At 51.8% G+C, this 20,578-nt stretch overlaps 1 protein-coding gene across 15 annotated transcripts; it reads left to right on the forward strand.

Moving 5' to 3' along the window:
* Positions 1–1,398: 1,398 nt before the first annotated feature.
* Positions 1,399–15,448, forward strand: FCRL1 (Fc receptor like 1). Of its 15 annotated transcripts, none has more exons than XM_004775783.3 (11): positions 1,399–1,510; positions 5,040–5,202; positions 7,169–7,438; positions 8,501–8,788; positions 8,949–9,227; positions 9,534–9,650; positions 10,641–10,668; positions 11,645–11,727; positions 11,935–12,003; positions 12,552–12,583; positions 13,482–15,448. In XM_004775783.3, exons 3-11 carry the CDS (start codon positions 7,216–7,218, stop codon positions 13,551–13,553), a joined length of 1,191 nt encoding a protein of 396 aa, XP_004775840.1. In that variant the 5' UTR covers positions 1,399–1,510; positions 5,040–5,202; positions 7,169–7,215; the 3' UTR covers positions 13,554–15,448. The 15 variants fall into 15 exon arrangements, 10 of the variants coding, with proteins under 10 accessions (XP_004775840.1, XP_004775833.1, XP_012902962.1 ...); XM_004775776.3 differs by having other exon boundaries at positions 1,402–1,510; positions 5,040–5,066; XM_013047508.2 differs by having other exon boundaries at positions 1,402–1,510; positions 5,040–5,066; positions 12,555–12,583; positions 13,482–14,245.
* Positions 15,449–20,578: the final 5,130 nt, after the last annotated feature.

A 20,578-nucleotide genomic window follows, 5' to 3' on the forward strand; every position in this document is an offset into this window, starting at 1 on the left:
CGCCGCACGCCCTCTTGGCTCTGCACAGGGCGTCCTTCCCCGCCTGCACGGCTGGCGGAGATCCCAGTCATCCCCGGAAAGCACACCCTCTGCAGACCCTCCCCTTTCCCGACGCCCCGCTCTTGCCCCTCGACCAGGGCTGGCTCAGTCATCACGATTTTCGCACTTCCCAGGGTTCGGTTTGCTCATCGATCTTTCTCGCCTGCCGCACTGTGACTTCTCAGCACTTAGGGAACATGCACTTCTCACCTCCAGATCCTCAGACTGTTAACACGGTGCGGGGCAGACGGTGCGGGACAGACGCTGCCGTCTTCCGGGGACAGGTAACACCCCTCTCTTTCTCGCCCCCGCACAGGACGAGGGGAAGGTAAAGGGTGGTCATGCAGAAGGAGGCAAACGTCAGATTTCGTACCAGTAAAAATCAGTTTGGAGGAAGTGGCTTAGCTGTGTGGTCTCCTCCTGCAGCTGGCCCAGCGCTGGCCCCATGCGCACCCCCCACCCCACCGTCTCTTCTGGTGCCTTCTCTTCGAACTCCACACCCACACTTGGGCGTCACTACCGAATGGCGTCTTGCCGTGTCCCCTGTTTTTTGCTCACACGCTTTGCTTCCGCACGTTATCTGGTTCTTAATCCTAGATCCTCAAAGAGGTGCTGGAACCTGAGACGGTTTATTCTTTCTGAGCACGGTCTGAATCACACCCAGGCTCCCCATGCCAAGCACCAGGAGCCCCAGTGTGCTCCGGGGGTGATGGAGTAGAAGACACCCACCTGATGTGGGGGAGGGGAGGACCGCCGTCACACATGCCAGGTGAGCATGGCAAACTGTCCCCAGCGCCCAGGAGATAATTTGCATAAGCTTATTTCCTGTATTTCACTTAAAAACTTCCCCCTCCCCCAGGCTATAAGTTCCTGTGATTCTGTTTTTCTTCTGTTTCTGCTTCACTGAAGGCTATGCCATGAAAGTCTAAATATGGGCGGGAGCCAGTACCTTACAAACAGCTTGACCCTGAGCCCATCACAGTCCGTCAGGTCCTGTCCGTAACCCCGGTGAGAGCCATCAGGCCCCGGCTCGGCCGTGCGTGCCCAGAGAGACAGCGTGCAGCTGTGGAGAAGCCGGAGCACGTGGGGAGCGGGCGCGGTGGGGGGACGGACCTCCCCACGGGGAAAGCACCCACTGCCCTCTGCAGGACTGCAGTCGGGGAGCGCTCATCCACGTCAGAAACCGTCCTTGGAGACAGCCCTGAGCTCGTGAGGAGGCCCTGATGTGCTAACGTGCACTCTCATCGAGCTGTGGACATAGACCAAAGCCACAAGAAGGAGCGTCCGTAGCTGCCTCAGGCCCCTGCGGAGAGCAGACAGAGGGGCCTGGGAGGGCGCTCACGCTTCTAGTTCCCAACCCGGATGCCTCCACCCTCTGTCAAACTGGATTCCTCCTTCGCGGAGAAAGCCTCTCCAGGGACAGTCCCCAACCCGGTCCTCATGCTGCTGGCGCTTGTGCTGCTGATGTGCGGTGAGTAGGACGTCCAGGCCCGGCCTCCCAAGGTCTCCGCCTGCACCCACGGAGGCCAGGACCTCGGCCTCCGACCTGTGGCTCGGAGTCAGGCAGCGGGTGGGGAAGCCGGGAGAGCCAGGCGTTTGAAGAAAACTACCAGTTCACTTTTGATCTCATAGGAAGTGCTGAGTGTCTGTTCTTCCTTCCGAGGTGAACTCTGTGTCTGTTCTCCATGTTGTGGGTGGCTGCGGGGGTGGTTCGCCCCACAAACGGGGCTCTTTGTCCTCACGGTCCTCCTCCCTTCCTTTGTCTTCTGTCCCTGGCCCCGCCTGCCTAGCTAGAGTGGACCGTCCCCACTGCCACCACCGACGCCTGCTTCCAAATCCCCGCTCCTGGCCCCCCCACCCCTACCCCACCCTATGACCACGGGGCATTTGCAACTTTCCCTCTCAGCCCCATGGACCGGGGTTTTTCACTGCCTGTTCCTGGCCTCCGCACCCCCCGCCTCTCAGCTCGATGCGGGGGCTGGCCCAGCCCCGCCCTGTCTACACGCTCCGTCAGCTTCTCCGTGGGCTTCACACCAGGGCCCAAGCAGCTGCGCGTGACTTCCCACGGAGGGCACCATCCTGTTGACTCACATCCCTTTAAATGCGGGGCACACATCTCGGGTGGCCCCTGTAGGGCCGGAGACCCTCCCACACCTTCCCACTCGGTGCCTCCCACTCAGGCCCTCAGCCCACCATCTCCCGCCTTCTCTGTCTCCTCAATCTCCGTCCTACTCTCGGGTTGTAATCCTGCTGCATGTCACTGAGGAAGTGAAAGCCATCAGAAGACAATGTCCTCACCTTTGTGCGGCCGTGTCTGTGGACCTGCCGACCCCCGCTGTCTGTCCCCGGGCAGGACAACCCGTCCCACCTCCCGTGCAGGACGGGACCCCCCCACTGCCCCGTATGCACTGGGTTCCCTAACGCTCTTGCTTTCTCAGAACCGTCCCTGTCCCGTCACCACATTGCTTCATCCCGGGTTAGTCCGGTGAATGCACAATCACGCCACCGCGTCTTTGCCCCTAAGACGAAGGGAATGTGCCGTGACCGTGTTCCGCTCCCTTTCACAAAATTTCCAGAGAGCTGCGGGGCTTGCCTCCTCGCCACCCGCCCTTCCTGTTTTAAACTCATTTTTAACTTACCTCACATTAACTTTCACTTTTACGATACAGCAGCTCCGATTTTCCGGAAGGATCTGCCGTCCGGTGAGCTCCCGCGCCGGCACGACGCAGAGCATTTCCGTCTCCTCAAACCCTCCCTCCTGGCCGCCACCCCTTCAAGCCCTGGCGACTGTTGTTGGTTCTCGGTGCTATCAGGTCCTTCTCCCCCTTGGCCGTGGCTGTCCACCTTTCGTCCCCACCCCTGCCCCTGCTGGGACCACCAACCCCTTCCCCATCACCCCAGCCAGGGCTCTGTTTTCGGCTTCCTTTAACTTGGACTCTCCCAAGTGGTCCTTCACCCCGTCTTCTGGAAGCACTTCTTCCTCAGCTTCTGGAGCACCACAGGCTTCTGGGTTTCTTTCTAACTCAACACCTGTTGCTTCCTGACCACCAGAGGTTGGAGTTGTCCAAGGCTGGTGCCAGACCTCACACTCCACCCATGTGCACGTCCCCGCCCGGTTCAGACACTTCCTGCGCCACTTTGACCTTCAGCTCAAGCTCATGTCCCCAGCTCTGGCCTCTCCTCCGAGCGCCGTGCATGCGCTCCGCAGCCAGTCAGCTGTTACACTCCACGTGGCCAAACGCATGTCCTGATCTCCCGTGAGTTCCCCCAACTTACCCAGGTGACCGTGCCGTGCTCCACTCTTCCAGCGGCTGCGACCAAGACTCTAGGACTTACACTCATCCCTCTCTCTCCTCGACACTTGACCTCCCATCCATAAGTAAGTCTTGATTCTACTTTCAAATTTATACTGGACTCTGGCCCTTCACGGTGGCCCTGCCTCGCCCGAGCTCTTCCAGACTACATTTTCCCGACTAAATGGCCACTAGTGGCCTCCCTGCTTCTCCTGCAGGATGGGGGGCGGCCCTTCTCCCAGGATAAGAGTGATTTTACAAACGTAAGTGGAGTCAGAACTGTCCCCAGCTCCCCATCATACCTGGAATGAAATCCAGACCAGGTGCCAAGTCCAGGGAGCCCTCCGTGACTCACTGACCCTCTCTACCACACCAGCACCCACCGCCGCCCCTCTGTCAGCTCCAAGGGCACCACCTTCTCTTCCCCACCCCACCACAAGCTCATTCCTTCTCACGTCCTTTGCATTGGCTAGTTCTGTGTTGGGGTGCTCATCCCCAAACACCCCAAAGGCAGCTGTCGACTTTCATTCTGTTTTCTACTCAGCTGACAGCCGTCCAAAGTGTCCAAACTGTCCTAAGACCCTCGGACTTGTGTCTCGGTCTCATCCCTCCTGTAACACTGATCACTCTCTCAAGTCAGGCTCTTTGGTGATTTTTCAATTGGCTCTCTCTCCCGAAAGTCCTGGACAGCAGAGCCTGCTGTTTGCACTCGCTCCCGCAACGCCAGCCCGTGCACAGGCCCTGGCACGCCATCATAAGTGCTTGAAACCGTGTGTAGAACGGACGGATAAAAAATGTGATTTTCACGCTAGCCCCATCGATTCCATTCTCCTACCTGAGGCAGACATTAGTCAGACCAGCGCTTCAGCTCCAACAGGCTACACAAGTCAGACTAAACATGGGCTCAAATAGGTACTAATAATGAGTAATGTTTGCTGGATGGTAAATAAATCCCAAGCCCTATTCTAAGCATTTTATGGACATGAACTTATTTAATCCCTGCAGAAACTCTGAGGGAGTCTATGATTACCTGCATTTCACAGAAAAGGAAAGCGGAGCCCAGAGAGGTGAAGCGTTGTCCCTGGGGTAGCACAGCTTGTAAGGGGAAGAGGCACGCTTCAGGGCTCTGTCTTCTGGCTGCAGAGCCTGCATCTCCCCAGAATGTTCTGTTCTTGAGCGTGATGCTGCCATACTACCTACAGTCAGACCCTTGAGGTGTGGGAGAATCTTGGGAGAAATCCGGATTCTTTCTGCGGACCTCGTCCACCGGGGCGTTGGTGAATAAAGGGCGTCGGGAGCAGGAGGCTGGCTGCTGTGACTGCGGTGGGCCGGCCCGGGCTGGGGTCACCTGGACATTTGAGAGGAGGGATGAGAGTCCAGGGCTTGAAGGGGCCACGGAACGAAGGCACCACCCTCAGCACGGATAGGAGCGGTGATCGGGAAGGAGCTCCTGAGCACAAAAGGAACCGTGTGGTGTTGGGGATGTAGGCGAGGGAGCGGGGTCAGGAAGGATGGGGGGAGGAGAGTAGTGGGCAGGAGGGGGGGCGTGGAGGGGGAGGGAGTGGGGGAGGGGGAGGAGCGGGGAGGGGGAGGGGGACGGCTGCAGGAGGGCACGCGGAGAACCGCCCTGGGGACGGTCAGCCAGGCTGCAGGGGCTGCCCGTTTGGAATTCGCACCTGCACTGACCTCTCCTGACTTCTCTCCTAGCTGCCCCCTGCGAACCAGCCAGTGAAGGTGAGTCGGGCCTCCCTTTCCTCTTCGTGGCCCAATCCGTGCGGCAGGCCCACGGGGGTGCTGGCTGCCCTCCGGTGACAGCCGCTGAGGTCTACCACGGCAGCGGCTCCCTGGGGACCAGGCTGCTTGTGTTCAGGTCAGTTTCTGCACCTGACACGTGGCCGCTCAGTTTGGGGGAGCGGGTCTTCTTGAAACCATAGCCCTTTCTGTGGGGAGTGGCAGCTCGGGAAGGGAGAGGCTGTTCCACCGGAAGCCACAGAGTGTGGGAGACGGACGTTAGAAGACTCGTCGTCCTCCCAGACTCGGGGGCGGCAAAGCCCTCGTGTCTTCCCCATGAGGTGCTCCCCCAGGAGCGATGGAGGAGACGCCGCCATCACACATCCATGGAGAACGTGACAGTCGGTCCCCGGGACCACGGGAAAGCCAAGTAGCTAGCTCTCTGTCCCCCTCCCATTTCCAGCCCTGCTCTGTGGCCACAGCTGTTGCCCATGCGGCTTCTCTCTCACTCTGGTTGGCACAAACCCATCACTCCGACGCTCATTCGAGGTCTTGCTTCCACCAGATGAAGAGTGGAGGAAGCTTTCTCCCAGAAGGAATCTTCCACTGAAGCGCATTTCAACCCAGGATACATCAGAATCGCTGCCTTACATAGAAAATACTACCTGCAGGACTCGAAGAAGCTTCCTGCCCCGCCAAGAACACAGGCCATGCACACAGCCGGGGAGCACGGCTTTGCACAAATACTGGGGACCAGCCCAGGCTTCTGGGATGCTCTCCCAAAGTTTGTCCAAGTGGAACTCAGGCTGTGGGTTAATACTGACACACTCTGTGCCTGATCCTGCTTCTACCCCTTGAGCGCCCAGTCTGAGCCCAAGCACCGATCCAAATCCACATCCAGCAGAAACAAAGCTTCCACTACCAGGGACTTGCCAGGTCTGCCTGGGAGTCTGAGAACTCTCTGAAACAAGCTCGGAGCTACAAGACCGAGCTCCAGGCCTTGCAAACTGCCCTGTCTGGTGTCCCCTCCACGCCATCAGCCCCATTCGGAAGAGTGGGGAATGGGGGCTTGGACACCTTTTTTATTCCTTTCTCTGTCCTCAGTCCTCTGGGGATTGCAGGATTCCCAGGAGAAAAGACCACCCCTGCCAGGAATTCCAGGCCCCGGAGCAAACCTTCTGGTACTAACCCTGGACTAGAGTTTACAAAGTCCCAGGGTAAAGCATCCCAGGAGCAAGGCTTGAGGCTGACAGGTGTGGCGGCAGCAGCCCCCTCTCGGGATCCAGAACATGCGGCATTTTTATCGGAGCAGAGGCTCTGATGCTGGGTAAACAAATACTTCGAGAGCTGCTGTCCTCCAGGATCTGATGTCTTGTTGGGGGCTGCTGCCAGGCAGACGGAGAGGAGGGGAGGCAGGACCCAGCTTTGCCCATCTGTAGTGCATTCATAGAAGAGCCCCCCCTGGCTGAAAAGGGAGACATCCCTGGGGCTCAGGGTATGGAATGAAACTGCCCCTGACAGCCGTGGTTCACACGAGATTTGCACAGAGTCGCAGAGCAGGGGAGCTGCGCGTGTGCGAGTGGCATTTTCAGGCAAGCGTACACCTGTTCCTTCCGTTGGGAGCAGCAGTAACGGGCAGGAGAGGTTCAGTAAAGAAAGCATTAAATTCCTCTAATCTTTCCCCAACTGGCCGATTGTCCCATGTCACATTCTGTCCTTGAAAGACAGTGTGTGGCTCTGGGATGCCGGGGGAGTGAGCGGAAGAAGATAACCGACATGGTTTATGACAGGAATGAATGAAACACTCTCGCTTTTCCTGAAACGTCAGGCTTCACCCTCTCTGGTAACAGTGGTCGGCGCCCGGCCCTGTGTCCAGAAAAGGTGTTTTTAGTTTGTGGACAGAGATGTCAAAGAGTGGAAACCAAGCGGGAGGTAGAGGTTGCCTTGTGGGGGGCAGAGACATGGCACAGGGTCAGGCCGGGCTGGAGTGGGGGGCCGTCTCTGCACCCAGTTCGCCTTGTTCCAAACACTGAGAGCCCCGTGTGCCTCTGACGGGAGCTCTGGAACCCATTGCCCGGGGATTTGTCTTTCGTCCCTCTCTCTAGCATTGCTTCTGACAGCCAGGCCCTCTCGGCCCAAAGAGGGGGGCTCGATGACCCTGACCTGTGAGATGCAGGCCACTTCTCAGAAGCTGGGTGCTCCAGTCCAGTTCTGCTTCTTCAGAGAGAGTCAGGCCCTGGGGCAGGGCTGCAGTCACTCCCCAGAGCTCCAGCTCCCCACCGTGTGGAGGAAAGACTCGGGCTCCTACTGGTGTAAAGCAAAGACCTTGGCGATCAGAGTCACTTGGAGCCCCAGGATCCAGATACAAGTGCAAGGTGAGCCCGGGGTCTGCACGGGGAACTTACACAGGGTCGGGGGCCCGAGGCTGCTCTCCCCTGGGGCGTAGGAGCTGGTGGAGACATGCTGGAGCTTCTCTCCTTCTCAGAGTCTTGAAGGGATCTGCTCCTATTCACCCTAATCCCGCTCAAGTGCCCAGGAGAGTACTTAGAAGCCCCTCACGGCATCCTCCCTGTGCTGGAGAGTGGGAGCAAATCACTGCAAAATCCCGACCCCTGGCGACATCCTCCCCAGGGGGGACACGTGTGGCCGTGGTGGGGAGTCACGGGAGCTACAGAGAAGGGAGAACTCAGACCTGCACGGTAAGGGCCCGCTTTGGGCCCGAGGCTATGGGAGGCGAAGCTGGGGCTTGGTTTTGAAAGAAAGGAGAAGGGGGCGTTTGGTGACTGACCTCTGTCACTCCATGTTCCGGAGGGCGCTAACGTCCTCCCCCATTCTCGACAACAATGTGTCCACGGTGCCAGGAAGAAGATGTGGAGCACCTCCGGAAGGTCGGCTTCCCCACCCTTGTTCAAAACTCAACACTGGTGAGGCCGGACAGGAGCAAAGAGCCACTGGTCAGCCAGCTCGGCTCCAGGCCCCACGTGCGCTAGGTCATGGGACCGCCCCAACTGCAGGAGATAGCTAGTATCCCGCCCCTGCCTTGTACAGACGGGAGACTGAGTCTGACAAGTGAAGCGGTTGCATCAAGCACCCACAGTAAGACGTGGGGCCAACATTTGAGACCAGACAGCTCGATCGGCTGTCTGTCCTGTGGCCGCCGTCGTCCTGTGCCCTGCAGAGCGTGGGCTGGAGAGGCCCAGGCCCTGGGAGCCCCACTGCCCCAGGAAGGGAGGGGAGCCGCAGCCACCATGTAACAGTGTGGCCTTCTCACCCCCCGCACTGTCCAGCTGACCGAGGCCGCCCCCAGCCAGCAGCAAACACCACCCCCCACCCCAGAATGCCACCCACCACCACAGAACAACACCAGTTATTGACTTGACCCAAGGCCCGTGCTTTCGGGACTGTCACATCCCAGGTGTCTCCTTGTGTTTGTGTAGGAGTCCCCGTCTGGAATGTGAGCTTGGAGACACAGCCTCCAGGGGGACAAGTGCAGAAGGGAAAGAAGCTGGTTCTCATCTGCTTGGCCACCCAGGGCACAGGAGACATCACCTTCTCCTGGTACAAAGGGGTCCTGGGTTTGATTCTGGAAACAAAGACCCAGCGCTCACTCACCGCCAAGTTCGAGATCCCGGCGGTGACCGACAGTGACGCAGAGAACTACTTCTGCACGGCCGACAACGGCTACCACCCCAGCATCAGCGAGCTGGTCAGCGTCACTGTCAGAAGTAAGTTTCGGAGCTTCTGTCCCGCCAGCACCCCCACTCGCTGGGCTCCACGTCCCTCGGGGCTCCGTGCAAATGACCAACGGGGCTGAGCCTCTGTGGGCAGGGATTACGAGTTTGTCACGGTGTGGAGACCCCATCCAACAGCCCCTGTCTCCCTCAGGTCCAGTGTCCCGCCCCGTCCTCACCCTCGGGGCACCCGGGGCCCAGGCCTTCCCTGGGGACATGATGGAGCTTCGCTGTGAGGCCCAGAGCGGCTCTCCACCGATTCGGTACCGGTTTTACCATGAGGACATCATCCTGGGGAGCAACTCGACCCTGTCTGGAGGAGGAGCCTCCTTCAACCTCTCTCTGACCACAGAACATTCTGGAAACTACTCCTGTGAGGCCGACAACGGCCTGGGGGCCCAGCGCAGCGAGGCGGTGATGCTCAGCGTCACAGGTACGGCTCAGGCCATTGAACTGTCTTGGCCAATGTCCCTCTCTGGTATCCCAGAGAGTTGTATGGACCCCACAGCATCTGAGGGTGGTGCTGCCCCGGGAGGTGTGTCTGAGGGGCACAGAGGCCATGAAGGCTGTGCCTCCCTCCTGCCATGAGGGTGATGAGCTGCAAATCACATAAGTCAGTCCCGCCACCCCCGCCCCTCGCCCGGGAAGAGCAGACCTTGGCTTCAGCTCACCCGAGACGTCTGCTCTCCAAAGGCCAGCCCTGCTGCAGGCTGGCTCACGGGCAGACCTCTCCCCTCAGTGCCTGTGGAGGACAGAAAGGAACTTCTCGCCTCAGGAGTCCTGGAGGGGCTGCTTGGCACCCTTGGTCCCACTGTTATGGCCTTATCACTCTGCTGTTGGCTCAAGAAAAGATTGGGTTAGTATTTATCGATTCTGGTATTTCGTTACTGTGAACTTTGTTTTCATAGAAATAGGCGGGACTGGGGACAGACAGGAACACGGTGGGGGTGGGGGGGATACGTGCTGCCAGTCCCCAGCCCAGGAGCGGTGCCTGTGTCTGTGGCCGAGTCCCCCAACCCCTGTGTGTGATCAGTCGGGGCTCAACTGATGTCCGCTGCTTCCAGGATCTAATTTTCACCCCAAATTCTGACTCTATTGAAAACAACAGGTCAGCTACTAGAAGAGAAACGCAGTTAGCAACTCCAGCTCTGCCGACCACCCCCCAGTTAAACTCCATGCCTCTGTTCTCATCCCCCCGAGCACCGTCACGAGCTCTTCCCACTTTCTGGAACGCCTACCTATGCACCCGCTCGTCTGCTCACGGCAGGATCTCTGCTGCTCCTCAGCCTAACTGTCTTTTTCCCCCAGAGGCTTCAGCCAGCCACACGGCCTACAATTCTCTCCTTTTACTCTTTCCTCAGAGCCCTAAGTTGTTCAGCTTCGCCCCCGCTCGCAGCTGGTAATTGCATATTTATTCAGGTGTTTAATCCCGGACTCCTGTTCTCCCCTGAGCAAGATGGAGACCATGCGAGAGTCTCACTGAAATTCTAAACTCGTCCTGCCGCGTGGGGTCCGTCACCTCACCTGTAACGTGGCTGTGCCTGTGGTGCTTCTGAGGGCTCTTGTCGTGACAAGAGTAGGTGGTGTGTTGTTGTCGAAATCAAAACTCAAAGCAGAAAAGACAATAGGTGTTCAGGTTCAGAGGCTCGGGCTCAGGTCCTTGCCGTGGGATGAACGTCTGGAAGCCCACTGCTCCGCACGGAGTGTCTTCCCCTGCGAGTGAAGAATCCGAGTCGACGACGGCCAGGACGCCCTCTGGCACGCGGTGACAGGCCTGGGGAGCAGCCCCCGCACAAGGGCCATCTGATTCCCTTTTGACGTGTTTGCCCATCTGCTTGACTTCTAGGGAGACGAGAGGCTGAGGACCCGGGCAGGTGAGGCTCTGCTCCCTCTGCGCGCGCCGATGATGCAGGAAAGCCCATGTTCCCCACTCCGACTTGTCCACTCTCATGTGCTTGTTGTGTATTTTATTATCTGAAGTTCTCCCACTGCTGACGGGGTCTGTTTGCTGCTCCTCCTCATTTGTACATGGACGAATTAATCCAAATCCTTTTTCCGTCATTCGTCCTGATTCACCTCCCCCACTAAACGAACCCATTTCACACATTCACCAGTGAATTGATTTATCCAATCGATTAACCGATACCTGAGCATCTGTGAGTCATTCTGATGACAGGATCCCGAGGAAAACAGGATCCCGAGATCCTGAAAGTATCTCAAAGGCATTAAGATACAAGCACATGTCCGTCATTCAGGCCAGAGAGTGATAACCATCCCGAAAACTTGCTGGCAAAGTTCTTTAGTTTAGAGGAGGAAAATATTTTTAAAACATCAACGTTTCGTTGACATATTTTTGTACCACGTTGTTTATGCTAACAAAAATCAGATTATTTTCCCAAATCAGAGTAGCGGTCTTCCAGGGGTACAGAGCCCTGTACATGCAAGTTCACTTTCTTCTCTCCCTTCCTCAAGCTGCTTGTTCTGCCTAACAACCTGTTCTCCACTGGGGTGGGGGGAATCAATATTCTCACTTCGTAGTCACTGAGCGCTTGTGATGGGAGGGGCCCTATTTTAGGTCTGGGCAACACTGCACTGAACCCATTATGTAAGGACCTGCGTTCATGGGCTGTGCACTCCATGGCTGCTCTGCGGTGCCTTGCTCAGCCCAGGTACAGAGTTTATAACACACAGTGGAGCTCACTGTGGATCTTCCCAGAAGTCAGTATTCGGCTGAGGACCCTTGCTAACAGGCTTGTCTCCTTCAATGTCTCGCTCACAACCCTGGACAGTAATGTCTGGGGTATCTGGGATGCTTTCCCACAGAGTTATCTTGTGTTTCTGTGTCTGCAGGATCCCTCCCAGCCCCGTGCCACAGGTGCCCAACTACATCAACTCAGCGGTCCCACTGCAGGAACAGTTTGTATACGAGAATGGTGAGGTTTCCCAAAGGTTCTGGCCCAAGCAGCTAGAGGGGGCCAGGGAAGGGGTGGAGTCTGCTATCCCACCAGTGCCTGCTGTGCCCCAGCCACCCCCAACAACAGACGGCACATCCGTCTTCATGGTGACAGGTGGTAGGCATGGAATGAGGTAAGTGGTAGGAAGAAAGGACTGTGTCACTATGCCTCCTTTCTTCTCTTCAGTGAATGTCGTAAGCGGAGACGAGGTCTACTCTTTGGTGTACCACAGGCAGCAAGAGCGGCAAGCAGCAGGTGAGACGTAAGGGACTGAGTGTGTCTCTGACTTTTGTCTTTTCTGGGACCAAGTGGATAATCAGTGCCTGCAAATGGCATATGGAAGTGTTCTTCAGCTCTGCGGCTCTGCCTTGCAGTTGGCTGTGGGGTTTGCTCTATCTTCCTGAGCACTGGCCTTGGGTCTGGGAGCCACCCCCAGGAGAGTCCAGTTCTGGCGCTAGCTCAGCACAGCCTGGTCAGAGGAACACTGGGGTGGTGGTGTCTGCCTGGCCTCCTTGTGTGGACTCACTTGTTGCTATCGTCCCATCCATACCTCGAGGGTCCAGAAATGTGAAGAGTGTAAATGCCCGGAGGGACTTCTTACACGTCCACCTCTAGGCTGCCCCTGGTCCTCCGTACAGCAAGGAAATCATGTTTGTAAGAGATGAAAAAGCAAGAATGAAATTGCTGACAGAAATCAATACATGGGAAGTTGATAGGAGGAGAAGAAGCCTTTATTAGCATGACTTTAGGGAAGGACTTCAAATAGAAGTGAAATCTTACAGCACACATCTTATGTTCCACAGTAGACCCCCAAAGGACACCTACCTCAGGCCAGGTGAGTTAGAAGACGTACAGAATTTCTTTCCTGCTCTTCTTTCTTTCTTCCTGTGACTGGTTCTCAAACTCTTACAACTATGGCCACTTAGGAAAAACCAAAGGTTCTCAGGGTCTATCTCCTCCCTTATCTCCCCACACAGCGGGGAAAACATTTGGTCATAACAATAAAGCCTCACCATGCAAGTGAATGTGAGAGCCTTGCACAGATGTTTCCTTTAGCAACAACACATGGATGATCTGTAGGTACAGTGTAGCTACGGCAAGTCTAAAAATTCTTACCTTTAAAATCTTTATCCTGAAATATTGTTGAACCACACACACATACCACTTTGTGCTGTGAGGTTAACCACAGAATCTGTGGAAAACTAAATTAATATTGAACAAAGCTAAACTAATAGTGATTTGTGTCAACTCAGTAAATTGTAAACCTTGAACAATCCAGGCAATCTCTGGTAATACAAAAATACTTTCAGAAAATTACAGGAATTCCAGCTCTACATGGGTGCAAGGATAGTACGTGATTTGTACATTTGTCTAGTATGGAGAGGGGGAGTAGCCAGAGGTCTCAGGACAGAATTTGTGTTTAGTTTAATGTAGTTTATGAGTACGAAACTCTGACATCCTTAAGAAAAAGTGATAGCCTGTGGAAATGCCTAATGGTGGCCCATTAGAATGGGAGTTTGCATGTTTGGGTGAACTTATGGCTCATCAGAAACACCTCTGCAGCCCACTCGTGGGACACAGGCCTTTGAAAATGCTCACCTATGGTCAGTCTTCCAAGAGGCTCTACTTTCTGGGCTGTGTGGCGTGCAATGATAGGACGCATCCAGGGTGGCTGGGGAAGAGAAACACGTGTCTTCCCTGCTCTGGTCCTATCCATATGCTTTTGCTTTTAGAATGCCTCAGCCATCTATTTTAAGCTGAAGAAGGCAAGCCCTGCAGATGTGGACTATGAAGACGCCATGTAAAGTCCTGGAAGATTCTGCTCTTTGGAAACCATCCATGAGCCCAAGCCTCAGGACTGATATGTTCTTCAGAGATCCTGGGGTAGTCAGCTTTCCAGGACTTCTCATCTAGGTGCTTCCCCCCCACCCCCAGAGACTATTCCTGCTAAAAGCCCTGAAGAAACCATCCAAAAGACCCAACATGAATGCAGGGGTGGCCATACTCCTGCTGGTTCTTTTAGGCACAGGTCAAATTGTGCTCTAACTTCATTCTATAAGAGGAAACAGGGTGGGTGACCTTGGGGTGGAGGGACAGTGAAGCTTGCTCGGAGTGCATGGACATGGGGTTAACGATTCTGCAGGCAGCTGTGCAGAGGTGAGCGCCCATCCTCTTGTCCAAGTGCAGATGCCCTCTGTGATGGACTCCAGAACAACCCTGACACATACGTGACTCTTCCTGTTTCTGCATGAAATATGTGACTCGGTGCACTTGGAATCACTATATCATTATCCAGAGTGACTATGGGTACATTCAATTTCAGTGACATGTTTTGTATGCACAGACTCATCTAGATGCCCCCATATTTATCATGACATACAATCTTTGTGTCACCACACACAAAGTTCTGTATTTGCTGCACCTCTAGAAGCTTACGAATATAGTTTTTCTTCTTTTATTCACGAACTTCAAAAAAAATATGACAATACAATTTGGAGTCCATGTTTTCATTTTAAAACAATTAATTATACACTAACTCTTATAAATTAAAACAATTTAGATGTATATAATATAAAATGTTGGAGCCTTCCCTATATCTAACACCACAAGTGGTACCCCTGTGTTTAATAACTGAGCATTGATGGGGCGCCTGGGTGGCTCAGTTGTTAAGCGTCTGCCTTCAACTTGGGTTGTGATCCCAGGGGCCTGGGATTGAGACCTGCCTGGGTCTCCCTGCTTGGTGGAAAGCCTGTTTCTCCCTCTCTCACTCCCCCTGCTTGTGTTCTTTCTCGCTGTGTCTTTCTCTGTCAAATAAATAAATAAAATATTAACAAATAAACAAAAACCAGCATTGTTAATTAAACACTATCATAATATATTTTAATCTTTTCTTTTTTTTTACTATTATTAAGGAGTCTTTTATTTTTAATAAAGCTGTAGTAAAAACCATAAGTAAGCCCTCAGAATCCTTTTCAATCACTGATGCAGGTTAGGTAGATTCCAAAAGTTTTCCATTATTAAAAAAATACTAAAATAAATGTCCTCACACAAATGTATTTCTGCATTCCCACTAATCCATCTGAAGGAATAATCTGTAAAACAGGGACTCGGACATTTTAGGTCACGCACACTCTGTGTTTGTGCTGAATACTCTTGAACCAGGGAACACAGAACCAACGACACGTAGAACACCGTCTGTGAGAAAAAGGTGTCATTGCTATTTCAATTAAAAATGTTACAATGACTCGTGCAACTGAGCATTTTTCCCGCAAATTGACTGTTCATTTGTAGCTCTTCCCCGTTTCCTGTGCTGGCCCTTTGTGCATTTTCTCAGTGTTCATTCAACTCCTTCTTACAGCTTTTGGAGGACCTACTTATAACTTATACCCAGTGAGGTGTGCATAGTTTAGGTGTTCAGTTCCACTGGTCCGACAAATACACACCCACGTAACCCAAACTCTTGTTCGGATGTAAAATTTCTCCCTCATTCCAGAAACTTCCCTCACATTCCCTCCCTGTGATTCTGTTCTAAAAATGTTCTTGCACGTTCTTACAATGCCCTCATGATCTGGGTGTATATTCACACAGGATATCATATGTACGTTTGGTGTGAGGTAAGAATCTGACTTCTCCTGTTTTGGAATTTTATATTTATATTATGACTTTACTTTTTGGAATAAAAAAATTTATGTGAGATAGAGATTGAAGTATTTTTTTCAGACCGATATCAATTATCGACTGCTGTTTACCAAGTAGTCTGTTCTTTTTTGTAATTCCGTGCTGCCTTATCTCATTCTAATAAAAACTTCCTGTTTAATACTTCTGCTTGACACTAGCACCATTTGAACATCTGTGCAGGATGACTTTTCCCATCCCTGGATTGGCTCCAACCACATCCTCCCAGTGTTCCTCCTGCATGCCCTGGGGCCATCCCGCTTCAGGAGCTCTGCACCCACTCTCGCCGGTCCTGGGATGCTCTTCCTCTGCAACCCTCACTGGCTCTCGCCTCCTCAGCTGCCTTTCTCCCTTACGTTTCTGTTTCTGGCCCATGGAAATGTTTACCTTTTTCTTTCTTAGGACAAATGTAGATTTTTAAATTTCATGTTTAATCTGCCACTGTGAAGTGTTTGGACCTCAGGCAGGACTCCAGGAATGAAGTGGGAGCCCCAGGGGACCAGAAGCTTGAACTTTTTTCTGGATTTACACGTGTGTTCTGCCATTTACTAAATCTGCAGTTTTGAGCGAATTGGTTAATTTCTGTGTATTTCTTCATGTTTAAAACTGGATAACAATTGTATCTAATATATCATGCAGTCTTGTTCATCAGGTAAAATCATTTGTTTAAAGTGCTTCAAGATCAGCTGATGAATCACTAAACTCTATCTCTGGAACTAATAATACACTATATGCTAATTAATTGAATGTAAATAAAATTTTTAAAAAGGCTTAGAACATCCAAAAAAACGTAAAATGCTTCAAGGTGTACATGGCACACATCAAATGCTCAAAAAATTATTATGATTCCATTTCAAATTTCCCTTTTTGTTTTTATAGCACTTTACAGTGATGGGTGTAACACTTCATTTTATTATTTTTACAACTTTAAAATAGTTCAAATACATTTAATTTATTGTATTTCTTAGATAGTTCTTCTGCCAGAAGTTTTAGGTGTTTAAGCCTGCATTTCTTACATATTTTGAATCTTGTTCATCACCATTTGCTGGGGTTTGTAACTGTTGATGGAGACAAGTCCTGTCCATGGTGAGTTTCATGACCTATGCTTCTGTCTGTGTCCCTCAAAAGCCGCTCTGTATGTGCTGTTCTAAGTCCTGGGGATGTCACTGGCCTGGGACCACTTTTTACAATTCCTTATCTGGGGCTTCCCATGGCCCACCCACGGGAGCGGCACAGTCCTGGGGTTCTGATATCTCAGGAGAAACTCTCTATATCCCCCAGAGTTCATAGAAAGACAAGGTTACTTGTCATCTCTGTGCTGGTGGGTGAATGTTTTTCCCTACCAGGTCACTCTTTTCTTAAAAAGAATGTCTTCTGATGGTCCAGATTTTATGTGTCTTGGTTTCAACCTTCGATCACTTGCAGATACAGGGTTTTGCTTCTGAGTTCCAAATAAACTAAATACTGTACTCATAAAAATCATCTAGTGTAGTATTTTCTCCTCAGGGCACCGGTAATATCAATTTGTACGTGTTAACACTCTGTTTTCACTTCCTTTTTTTTTTTTTTCTTTATATGTAATGGTGGAAATTTCCCTTCTTTTTTACCTGTTTAATTGTGCATTTAAAAAGTTATGTAATATTTACCCATCACTGAGTGAATGAATGCACGCTTCCTCCGGCTAGTGAATTACCACCTCCTGAACTAGGAAGGAGTCGTTAGCAGAGCAGGCTAGAAGAATGCGCAAATCCCTTGAAGGGAAATCAAAACCGAAAGCCAGAAGCACAGTCTGGATCTCAGTTCTTGGTCTTCTACCACCAATAGCCAATATACTACTGCTGGGAAGATGCCCAAGGAAGCTGCCTTGGGTGGCTCTACTAAGGGTCAGTGTTCTCAACTCCCCAAGGGTCCCCTCCACCCAGTTCACACATATACAATTAGAATGGAAAATAGAAAGCTTCAGATTGAATTGTGTTTGATCCCTTGGGGCCCCAACCATGACTGCCATCCCCAGGGAGCCCGGCCTCTAGTCAGGAGGTTCTCACCGACCGTGGGAGGTCTGCTTCCTGTTGCAGATTCTGCTCAGATATCTACCCAAAGCCTCACTAAGTCTTCCTGCACCCCTCCCCACCTCAGACTTCAAGACTAGGATCTCCTCTACCTCCCACCATGGGAATGGCAATGCCTTCTTCAAGAGGGATTAGCAATAACTCCTAGTGACACTGAAGAAAGTGATCCTCCTCATGAAGAAGAAAAATTTGAGGGCCGCCTGGGTGGCTCAGTGGGTTAAGGCCTCTGCCTTCGGCTCAGGTCATGATCTCAGGGTCCTGGGATCGAGCCCTGCATTGGGCTCTCTGCTCAGCAGGGAGCCTGCTTCCTCCTCTCTCTCTCTCTGCCTGCCTCTCTGCCTACTGGTTATTTCTGCCTGGCAAATAAATAAATAAATAAGTCTTTTAAAAAAATCCCTTAAAAAATAAAAAGAAGAAGAAGAAGAAAAATTTGAGACCTGTAAAACTCCAGGCTCCTAAAGCCATCACTACCTGAGTCGAATCTTATTCCTATCTTTCTCAGATTGCCTGGAGTAGATATGTGGATAATTCTCAGAGGAATTGGGTCTCTCAACCATCTTCATCTTCACAACTACCAGAAGGAAGCGGACAGAAGTTTCTGGATATTCTTGGTCCGAATTCCCTGCCATGCTGTCTGGACTATGGAGAGCCCATCAGAATTTTTGGAATTAATGAAATGCTATGTAGAGTCTTCTGGGCAGAAGGTCTGGCTCTGCTTAAATAATACTTAGAGAGTGTCTATTGACACCACATCAAGATTCCTGCCACCCAGCTCTGCTCCAACAAACATTAGCATCTCCAGAAGAATGTATTTCTCACCATAGACATAAAATGTCATTTGTTGAATATCTAGGTCAAACCTCATTCAACAAAGACCTACCATGTTGTTCAAGACAATTACAGTAACAACTGAAGTTACTACCATAGCTGCTCCCACACACACCAGGGTGGTGGCGGTGACAGGACCATATCCACAGCACGTATGCACCAATTCCTGTGGGAAGGGACTTCACACATTATGACATTTAATTCTGTCATTGCAGCCTTGCAGCCCCAAATTCAACCAAATACACCCATCTCTGAAGTGAACCAGCTTCATTTTCTTATTGTGACTTTCCTGGTAATCAACTTCCTCAAGTGGAAGATGGTATTTATTTTTTTGTGAGTTGTAGTTCATGAAGACTCTGTCTCTCTCAATCCTAACACACACACCCCTAGCCTTGCATCTTGTGTCCCTTCCAAGATACTGAATGGAGTTGGCAGGACACTGCTGCCCCTGTGTCTGACAGGTAGCCTTGTGTATGCTGCCACCTGCAGAGTCTTCGAGTCAAGGGTCTACTCGGTCTGTCCCAGAAGCTGTTGTGTCTACAGGTAACTCTGCTTCTTTCTGGAACCTGCGACTTCCTCCTGCTGGTGGCCAAATATCCCAGCACACGTCTCTCGCTTTGGCCAGTGCACCCCGCCCTACAGTTTCACTTCCACCACTGTAACCTTGAACATAAGTTACTTTGTCCTCCAATGAACTGCTGAGCTTCTGGTCTCTGGCCGTGGCCCCTACTTTGCATCCGAGTTTGTGGGCCTGCTAGTTGTGTCCGTCCACATGTGAATGTCTGCCATCAGTCAGGTGTGACCAGAATCCGGATGGAGTGTGCTGGTCACCTCAAGGACTCACTGCCACCCCAGTGGCCCACCTACCCACCCTGTGGCCACTCATTTCTCTTCCCCTGCAGCACTCACTTTCACACAAATCACACCTCCCACCATTTGGTAACGCCATGGGAAAAAGCTAATTCTCAACTCAAGAGCCACATGTCCGTACAGAACAGGATGAAACCACAAGTACTTTGAAAAATCGGCTCAGATATCTATGAAAAACCAACACCTACTACCAGTTCTTCCTCCACATTTTGCTTATGCCTTTTTCTGTATTTTCTCCCTTAACTCACTGTCCTCCATCAGAATCCTGTGCTTTCGTGACTGGGCAGGACGAGGAGGAGCCACGGGCCACCTAGAAGCCCTCCCAGAGGAAGGGCTTGGAGAGAAGCTCAGTGGGCAGCTCTGGTGCCAGGGAGAGAAATACTCACCCTCTTCCAAACACAAAGAGATCACTTGCCTGTGCAGAAAGGTAGAGTAGCATTGCTTGGTACACTTAGAGGTGAGTGAGGCTTAAAAAACGCCAGGTCTTGTTTTTTATGAATCCTTTAGAAATATATAAATAGCATGTGTTTATTGTAAGAATACAAGAACACAATGATAAGCACAATGAGGAAAATAAAAACCAACTTTAATTACACTAATCAGGGGGTACCTGGGTGGCTCAATGGGTTAAATGTCTGCCTTCGGCTCAGGTTATGATCCCAGGGTCCTGGGATCGAGCCCCATTTTGGGATCCCTGCTCAGCAGCGAGTCTGCTTCTCCCTCTCCCACTCTCTCGCTCTCTCTCAAATAAATAAATAAAATCTTTTTAAAAATTACATTAGTCAGATATAATCACACTAACTCATTGCTGTTTATTGTCCCATACATTTTTTTTTAATTGGTCCATTTTGGGGAGGATGGTGTGTGGCAGATAGATTGCTTTGAACAGCCCCTTTCCTTACAGTATATCGTGAACAACTTCCATTGCTATTTAAATATTCTACAGAATCATTTTAATGGCTGCTTGACAGTATATGGTCTGATACATAATTTATTTTTTAACCTGGTTTGTGGGGTATTTTTCGCATTCCTTTTACACCACTTTAAGCGAGGCGTTGATGATACGAGGTATGACATCACGTATACGTCAGCATTTCCCGAAGGAAAGCTCTGTCTGTGGGGACTGACGATGCTAAGTCTTCACCTGAACAGAAGACATCGATTCAGTTCACCGCCAGTCAGTCCCCAGGTTACAAATACCAATGATTTTATGATTTACAGTTTCGTGCTCTGTCAGGTCCACAAAGAAACATGTATCTGCCTGTTCAGCCCGCCCCTGAGCGGACTGGGGCACAGAACACTTACAGGGACCACAACTCATCGGAACGGGAGAGATAACAGGATCTGGGGATGTGTGCTCTGGAGGGCGTGGCTGCGCTGGGGGCAGA

The sequence above is a fragment of the Mustela putorius genome, unplaced genomic scaffold, assembly GCF_011764305.1.
Source record: "Mustela putorius furo isolate JIRA1106 unplaced genomic scaffold, ASM1176430v1.1 tig00000997_pilon_pilon_pilon, whole genome shotgun sequence".
Lineage (NCBI taxonomy): Eukaryota > Metazoa > Chordata > Mammalia > Carnivora > Mustelidae > Mustela > Mustela putorius.

Bases quoted from the DNA above. Each gene is read 5' to 3' on its own strand.
- FCRL1 (XM_004775776.3), top strand. From the start codon at position 1,402: ATGCCTCCACCCTCTGTCAAACTGGATTCCTCCTTCGCGGAGAAAGCC. The intron at 10,669-11,644 runs GTGAGGCTCTGC...CTGTGTCTGCAG, and splicing joins GAGGCTGAGGACCCGGGCAG to GATCCCTCCCAGCCCCGTGC. The intron at 11,728-11,934 runs GTGAGGTTTCCC...TCTTCTCTTCAG, and splicing joins ACAGTTTGTATACGAGAATG to TGAATGTCGTAAGCGGAGAC.